Consider the following 8,261-nt stretch of genomic DNA (forward strand, 5'->3'; position numbering starts at 1 on the left):
TAGCATGCAGAACTTGTGATCACGAGTTGATAATAAATGGATGGGCTGTTGGAAAGAGATGATTACTGATTTGTATGATGCTTCGACTCTTTTGCTGTAATATCTTCTTCTTTTGGTGAAGTTCTTTGCATTTGCTTGTTTCTTATGAAACTATCCGTTGCAGTTTCCTTGTATGGAAAGCATGACTTATAGCCTGGCTTGGAGTTTTTTACTTATTACTTCTCGTTCTTAATTTATTGTTAAGAGTCATCTCTGATATTCACATTATTGTGCAGACGTATAAGGAGTGGATTTTGAGGACAATTGAAGAGACATGGAATCTTTTCCACAAGAAATTCATTGCACTTTGGGATGAGCACAAGGATGGTTCTGGTGAGGCATATCTTCCCGCAATATATAACAATCCTGAGCTTCAGCGGCTTGTACAAAAGAAATTTATGGAAGATTTGTTCCATGACACCCTTGGATTTGGTGCTGCCAAAATGATAAGGTAACAAGACCGATTACAGATTCTTATGTTTCACTCTATGTTGCGTATCTGGGTGTAAATTTTTCAATAATTATTCTTTCCACTGCTTTTGAAACTTTAACCACATTCACCGTTTAGAATTTACATTCTTAATGCACTGGGTTTTGTGCATCTCTTGAAGACCGTAAATGCTAATTTGAGTCAACATTTTTAACCTGCAGAGCCAAAATTTGAGTTATTTCTTTCTGATTATACTCTATAAAAATCAAACAAGCTGTGTCACCATATATATATATATACATATATATATAATCATTTGCCAGACTGTTTCACCAATCAACTGGGATAAAGGTCATTTGCCCTTCTGAATAGAAGAATGCTTTCTTTAATATAATATGTGCCATCTAATCATTTGCCGGACTGTTTCACCAATCAACTGGGATAAAGGGCATTTCCCCTTCTGAATAGAAGAATGCTTTCTTTAATATAATATGTGCCATCAGATTTAATAACCATATTCTAATATATTTTGATTTTAAATCCTATAACTAATGTTTCTCTTGTGGCATATTCTGATTGACAGGAGAATTGTTGGAGTGGCACATGTTGAGGATTTTGAATCAATCACTGATGCTAGCAAACGAGCAGAATGTGAACGCCGGGCTCTTGAAATGGCAAAGCTGCTTCTCAAGGAAAGGAGAAAATTCCAGGCCATTACTGAAGTTGTTTTAGCCATTCGAAAACTCCAGTGATAGTTTACTTGGATATTTTGGGTCTTCCAATAAAGAGTTTCCTAATATTTTGGTGTTTCTCTTATATACTTTCTGTGTATTTGGGTGCGCTCTTTTGTGTTTCAATGAATTTCGATTACTTATAAAGATCGAAAACATGTTTGTTTAGAATGAACTCTTACTATTTCTATCCAATGTACAATGTTAACACGAAATAAGATTTGATCTTCTTGGTGCTATCGTCGTTGCTTCAGTGCTGTGAATTATGTTTATCCATCCTCCCCTGCACATGAAAGTGGTGGGTGGACTTGTTGATCAGTCTTTTGAATTGTTTTGTTAAAATGCTTATTAGGGAGCCAGAGAGCTTTTGTATTTAGGTAGCTATATATTGAAGGTTTTATTAACCATTAAATGAATCAGACTGTTCATTTTCTTAAGACACCATCTGTATCTGCTTAAACATGTTGGGGGCTATCCACGTCAGCATGAATATGCTAGTCCTCATACTAAATTAGTTGCATTTGATTTACCTTTGTAATAAGCGTTGGTTACGTATGTAACGATTGTATTAAGAAGGTTCAAGCATGCATATATAGTTCATTAAACACGATAAAAACGAAAAAAAAAAAAAAAAAATCCATTAATTAGAAAATTCAAAAAGAAGCTATGTAGTACTAGGAAAGGCATTATAAAGCAATCATCTAATTAAGCAAATTTATTTAGATGATAATGCAAGATACAACATTTTACGATCATATTAATTAATAAGCTCTTAACTAGAACCCTTTAAATATTCCCATACTTTGCTTTGTAGTCACTCCAAAGCTGATCAACAGACTTCCCGAGCAACTCAACAAAAAAAGTAGAATTATAAGAACTCTTCGACTTCTTATTCAAATCAGCCACGAACCCATTTCTAAGACTATTGCAATAGTCCAAAAACCGAGCCGTAACATCGTAGCCACGGTCCCATTTATCACCTTTCCCAGCCTGCACCCAGTGGCTAGGGGCATACCCTGCCTTCAACCTCACGAAATCAGCAATTCCTTCAATCAATTCTCCAGGAGTCAACCCTTTTCCATCCCACTGCCAAATATGTGTCGTTTCATGGTAAATAACCCCTGTGAATTCCCTTTTCAAATCCCCCGAGTAGCCATTGATATATCTTGCGCTAACATGGATCTCGTTGTTGCTAGCATATGCAACTCCATCCATGTCGTCGATAAACAAACTCACTTTCTGCACATTCTTTCTGTCCGCACAATCATCTTCTCGGAAAAGCCTCCATATGAATTCCGTGGCAGAAATCAATGTTTCCTTACCGTATACGCATCCAATATCTTTGTCGAAGCGAATCCCGCCAGAAGTGTTCCTGGCGGTGTTGGTGACTACGTAGTCAACTGCATGAATGCCTTCAATGGCTGCTAGGGTTACAAGGAAAGAGAGGAAAAACATCATGCGGTGAGCCATTGTAGGACTAGGCCAGCTGTAGTGCTAGTTGTTTTTGCTCAAGAAATGCAGAGGTGGTGTATGATTTATAGAGAGTTTAGACTTTTAAGTAAATTGCAAGGTGGTGTTCGCACTACTTGCAAATTAAAATGAGCATTTAAAAGTTTCTTTTCATTTTTTTAATACTAATGAATTTTCAAAGGTGGTAATTCTTACGACTAATTTTCTGATCTATTTCTTTTCTGGTACGTATATGATTTAAGTTTTGAATTGAAGGTCCCTTAATTAATATGAGTTTTTTGCTTGGCCAATTAATTTGAGCTGGGAAATTAATTTTCTCCTGATCATCAACACAATGAAAAGGCTGAGTTTATCTAGAAAACTGAGCAGTTTGGAAGGCCACGTTTATTTATTTATTTATTTTTTTGGAAAAATGCAGTTTACCTCCATGAAGTTTCAAGGGTTTTTCAATTTTAACCCAAAAGTTAAAAAAATTGGCAATCTACCCCCCTGAAATTTCAAAAATTGGCAATTTAAACCCTCCGTTTAATTTTTCCGTCTAAATGAACGGAAATCTATGAAATTACATCATTACCTTCAGGCTTTTTTTAAAAAAATTTTGGTCCAATTTAACGGAAATTAGTAACGGAAGGTTTAAATTACCAATTTTTGAAACTTCAGAAGGGTAAATTGCCAATTTTTGAACTTTGGGGTTAAAATTGAAAAACCCCTGAAACTTCAAGGGGGTAAACTGCACTTTTCCCCGCCCCCCTTTTTAATTGAATAAGGAAAAGATTATAGGAGAAAATCTTTCCCATTTCTAGTCCAAATGGAAGAGAGAATAGGGGATCCAAAGGCCACGTTTACTTCATACACAGAAGAGTGGGGAGCCAAATAAGCGAAACATAATTTGTGTGAAGACAGTTTGATTTCTGTTTTAGTTTTAGTTTTTAGTTTTAATGTTTTTTAACAACAAAAACCAAACTGTTTTCACACAATTGATAATGGATGATCGAGTGTGTTTGGGAATTTACGAAAGGAGACTTATTTGAAAGAGGACAATAGAAAATAAATGAAATAAATCAAGAAAGAATCGAACGGAATAGAATGGATAAGACTATTTTTATTTCCTTTTTGTGGATATTAAGTTAATTAAGATTAAAAAAAAGAAGAAGGAAAAACACATGATTTAATTATTATATCATTTGTTGTTCGTTTATTTTTGTTTTTGATTAATTAATGGAGACTAAAAAAGGTATTCCACTTAATTAATGAGACGAATATGAATTTGGTTCCCATTTCAGAAAAACCCAATAAAAAAACGCCAGAACGGTAGGTTCCAATTCTAATTCCCATCCTAATTAATTAGGAACCGTTTAGTAATTGTCCTGATTAGAAGCTAGAGTTGGACAAATTATTAAGTGAAGTCTAATGACCGGCTGGCTCTAGTAAATTCAAATAATCAAAGTGACAAAAGGAACAGGACAAACGGTGCTCTATATAATCCAGATAGGCCAATTTTTTAAATCTCTTGATCCAGCCCTGTGTTTTTAGCTGATGTTAAATTTTGGACTTCTTTCGTGGAGTACCTAGCATTTCCCTTTGCAAAATTGCCAAAATACCGGGGCTTTTGGCACAAGAAGAAACTCCACGAAAGAAGTCCAAAATTTAACACCACCTAAAAACACGGGGCTCGATCAAGAGATTTAAAAAATTGGTGTATCTGGTTGCGTTGCTAACCCCTGAATCTTTGTTTGTTTATTTTTTATTTTTTAAAACAGTATTTTGGTAATTTTGACACTTAGTTGCAAAAAATTGAAAGTTCGATATACTAAATTAAAAGATTTTAAAGTTTAAAAGAAGGGTAAAGTTCACTTAACCTTCTAAAACTACCACCACAATGACAATCTACCTCCCAAACTATCAATTGTGACAATTTACCCCTCAAACTACCAAAACAATGATAATGTGCCTCTACTTTTAACAAAATTGCAAAATTACCATTACTAAAATAAAAACAAAAATACTAAAATTTATTTATTTTTTCAAAATTTTAAGGGTATTTTTGTCTTATTGAAAATTATATAGGGGTAATTTTGTCACTTTGCTAGCATTGGGGGGTACAATTTCATTGTTTTGGTAGTTTGGGGGGTAAATTGTCGCAATTGATAATTTGTAAGGTATATTGTCGTGGGGTGGTAGTTTGAAGGGGTTAAGTAGACTTTACCCTTAAAAGAATAATTGCAAAAATAATAAAAATTAAAGGAGTTTTGTAAAGTTTCTGCTTATTTTTAATTTTTATTTTGGTTGAACATTAATGCCGTTTCATTTTTCCTTCAATTGGTGTGAATGGACTAATATTCCAACCGGTATTAATACAAATACAACCGTCTATTAATTTGTTTACGTGACAATATTTATTTCGTGAAGACCGGGTTCCTTGTCTTTGGCCCTTGGGCACTTCATGCATATATGTAGAGGTGGGCACATTAATTGTTTATCGCCTACCAACCACTTATCGACCGCCACTGAGCCGTCACCGACCGACAACTGACTTTTGGCGGTCGATAGGCGGAATAAAAATACTATTTTGACATCGGTTTGGTTCGGTAGGTGATAAGATTTTTTTTTTTATCAGTTAACCGACAATTAACCGACTTAGCCGTTTTTTCAAGTAAATTTTGAATTTTATCTGGTACCTTTTTTTATTGTGTTTGTCCAACTTATTTAATTTGTGGTTGTCATTTTGGTTCATGTTGCATGAATTTACTTTTTCTTTTCATTTAAAAAAATATTATTTACTGATTCTGTAGTTACAAAGAAATTGATAAATTTTAACATAAAAACTTGTGATCGACAATTAATCGACTTAACCAACCACCAATTAACCGAAAAAGTTGAAACTATTCATTGTCGGTATGAAGTCAGTTAATTAATCGACTTAACCGACTTTTATGAATTGATAGGTGAAAATGCTCATTTCGACACCAACCGAACTGAAACTCACACCTCAAAATTGAACATCTGGTCGCAGTTGCGTAATTAAAAAATCTTTTCTTCTTTTCTTCTTTACTTTTTTTCTGGACTATGTATGTATATGGACTATTTCAGTATTTTGGGCCTTTTCCCTTGCTACAAGTCAAGAAATACGAGCGGGAAGAGCTCAGAGTCTCCTGTTCCCACCGGCCGTCACTGCCCTTACAAATTACAATTGCAAGTAATCAAACCATGATGCAAGTCCACATCAGGCTTAAATGATCTTCATATATTCGAATTCCAAATTCACAGATACAACTTGATGCTAATAGTAAAATATTCTCTGGGAGAGAGATTTCACCGACCAAAGTAATATTTATTTCACAAGTGTCTTTATTTTATCATGATCATAAATTAATACTGCATCTCGATCATCTTATTAATTCAAACTAATATACTAATTATATCAGTTATAGGCTTATAGCTAAGCTGCCTAATTAATTTCCATATTGAGCCTTGTAGTCACTCCAAAGCTGATCAACTGTCTTCCCTATCAGCTCCACGAAGTAGTTGTCAGTGTAACCATCTCTCATCTTTTTGTTGAGTTCTGCCACAAACCCATCCTTGAGACCATTGCAGTAGTCTAGAAACCGCGCCGTCACCGAGTAGCCCTCGTCCCACCGATCCCCGCCCCCTGGCTGCACCCAGCCAGAAGGCACGTAATCAGCCTTCAACCTCACAAAATCAGCAACTCCTTCAATCAATCCTCTGGGAGCTTGATTGTTACCATTCCATTGCCATATGTGTACCATTTCATGGTAAAGCACCCCATTGAAGTCCCACTTGATATCAGCCGTTATGTTTCCGATATAGTTGGCACCGACGTGGATTTCATTGTTGCTAGTGTACGCGATTCCGTCCATGTCATCTACGAAGAGGCTCACGCGCTCGACGCTCTTTCTGTCCGCCTCATTGCTTTGTTGAAAGAGGTTCCAGACAGTGGCGGAGCCACATGTCGGCCAGAGGTGGCCGTGGCCCCCCCAAGAATTTTTTTTTGAAAAAAAATTAAAGATGAGCATTAATTTATTGAGAAAAAAAGGTTTTTTTTTGAAAAAAAATTTCACACTTTCAGCACTAGGCCGTGGATCAGCATTAATTTATTGTTTTTTTTTCTTTTCTAAATAGGGCCCCTCCATTTTCCTGAAAGTTCATTTGTTTTTTTCTAAATAGGGCCCAATGCGCTGCAGCTGGCCCCTCCATATTTTAAAAAAAAATAAATAAAAAAAAAATAAAAAAAAAAAAGTTTACAAAATGAACTTTCAAGAGCACAAATTTAGTTTACAAAATAAATTTAGTTTACAAATGGCCCGATTCGACATTACAAAATTTATCTTCTATTGCAGAATTATGCCAAGGATTGGCAAAGACAGAAAAATCAAAGATATACTATCTTATTGATAGATTGATTCGTCTTATTTTGACTCTTCTAGTATCTACAACAACTACCGAACGAGCATTTTCAGCAATGAAAATTGTAAAATAACTACGCAACAAAATGGAGAATGATTTTCTTGCAAATAGTTTAATTCTTTATATTGTAAGGGAAATTACTGAAAGCTTCGATTTAGATTCGATACTTGATGATTTTGTATTTCTAAAAGATCGTAAAGTGCAGTTCTAGACACTTTTTTGTATTTCTGTCTTTTTGATGTAGTGCCGATATGTTATATTTCTAATATATCAATTTGAGCGCATATTTATGAACTTTTATAAATATTTTTTTGTGATGCATATATTGTGTGAATTGCCAAAATTTCAGTGTGAAAAAAATTTTTAGGACAAAAAAAAAAAATTTAGGACACGAAATTTTTTTTTTATGGCCCCTACATTCTGAAATGTCTGGCTCCGCCACTGGTTCCAGATGAAGTTGGTGGCGGACGCCATCGTTTCCTTAGTGTAGTCGACGCCCAGCTCATTATTGAAGCGGACACCGCCTGGGGTTGTTTCCGCCCGGTTCGTGACAATGTAATCAACTGCGTGGGTGCCATGCAGGGCTGCTAGGACTAGAAGAGAGGAGAGGAAGAAACTGAGGTTTGCCATGGTTTCTTTTAACTCTGTTTTCAGGCTTAATTTGCGTTGTGTTCTTGCTCCAGTGTATTTATATAGGGTTGGCCTAATTGCAGGTTCCTTACGCAATGTGGAGTACGTTTGTCCTACTCCTACGGTAAGAGCCGCGTAACTAATTGGAAATTTCCAAAATGTCATTTTTTTCTCGAGGTATTAGTTATAGGTTGATCTTTCTGACCGTGTGGAAATTGCATGCAAGGAATTGCATATGATTTTCCTTTCCCCACTTTGAATAGAAAAAAAAAAAAAAGACTTGCATATGCACTAGATAAGGGCAAAGGGTAACCTCATATTAGAAAGATGATTAATTCACGTAAAATGGATGGATTATAAAAAAGTCTACGAATGCTAAGTTTTATATTGATTTTTTACTAATAAGATTGAGTTTTATAAGCGATTGTCTTTTCCAATGTGTGATTTGATTTTTAAAATTGCTATTAAATTTGAGATAATCATTATATATATATATATATATATATATATATATATTTGACATGTCCACACAAGAG

The 8,261-nt window shown here is 35.0% G+C and overlaps 3 protein-coding genes across 3 annotated transcripts in view; 1 reads left to right on the plus strand and 2 right to left on the minus strand.

The window, feature by feature from the left end:
• The window catches only part of LOC132177173 (methylthioribose kinase-like), a 22,562-nt gene extending 21,123 nt beyond the window's left edge, over positions 1–1,439 (plus strand). Inside the window, exons 5-6 of the mRNA XM_059589412.1 lie at positions 276–490; positions 1,053–1,439. Of these exons, the coding sequence (XP_059445395.1) occupies positions 276–490; positions 1,053–1,221 (384 nt within the window). The 3' untranslated portion in view covers positions 1,222–1,439. The remainder of the gene's footprint in view (positions 1–275; positions 491–1,052) is intronic.
• A 547-nt stretch (positions 1,440–1,986) lies between these two features.
• On the minus strand, positions 1,987–2,670 carry LOC132177253 (uncharacterized). Its single transcript, XM_059589501.1, has one exon. It carries the CDS (start codon positions 2,668–2,670, stop codon positions 1,987–1,989), a length of 684 nt encoding a protein of 227 aa, XP_059445484.1.
• A 3,225-nt stretch (positions 2,671–5,895) lies between these two features.
• Positions 5,896–7,740, minus strand: LOC132179655 (uncharacterized). Its single transcript, XM_059592410.1, has 2 exons — positions 7,548–7,740; positions 5,896–6,622 (listed from the first exon to the last, which is right to left on the minus strand). The coding sequence occupies exons 1-2, from the start codon at positions 7,723–7,725 to the stop codon at positions 6,123–6,125; spliced, it is 678 nt and encodes a 225-aa protein (XP_059448393.1). The 5' UTR covers positions 7,726–7,740; the 3' UTR covers positions 5,896–6,122.
• Between the last annotated feature and the right edge of the window lie 521 nt (positions 7,741–8,261).

The sequence above is a fragment of the Corylus avellana genome, chromosome ca4, assembly GCF_901000735.1.
Source record: "Corylus avellana chromosome ca4, CavTom2PMs-1.0".
In the NCBI taxonomy this organism is placed as follows: Eukaryota; Viridiplantae; Streptophyta; class Magnoliopsida; order Fagales; family Betulaceae; genus Corylus; species Corylus avellana.

What these genes read in the sequence shown, in the direction of transcription:
- LOC132179655 (XM_059592410.1), bottom strand. Translation starts at nt 7,725, where the DNA reads ATGGCAAACCTCAGTTTCTTCCTCTCCTCTCTTCTAGTCCTAGCAGCC. An exon ending in GGCGTCCGCCACCAACTTCA is followed by an intron (nt 6,623 to 7,547) that starts TCTGGAACCAGT and finishes GCTCCGCCACTG; the next exon opens with TCTGGAACCTCTTTCAACAA.
- LOC132177253 (XM_059589501.1), bottom strand. Translation starts at nt 2,670, where the DNA reads ATGGCTCACCGCATGATGTTTTTCCTCTCTTTCCTTGTAACCCTAGCA.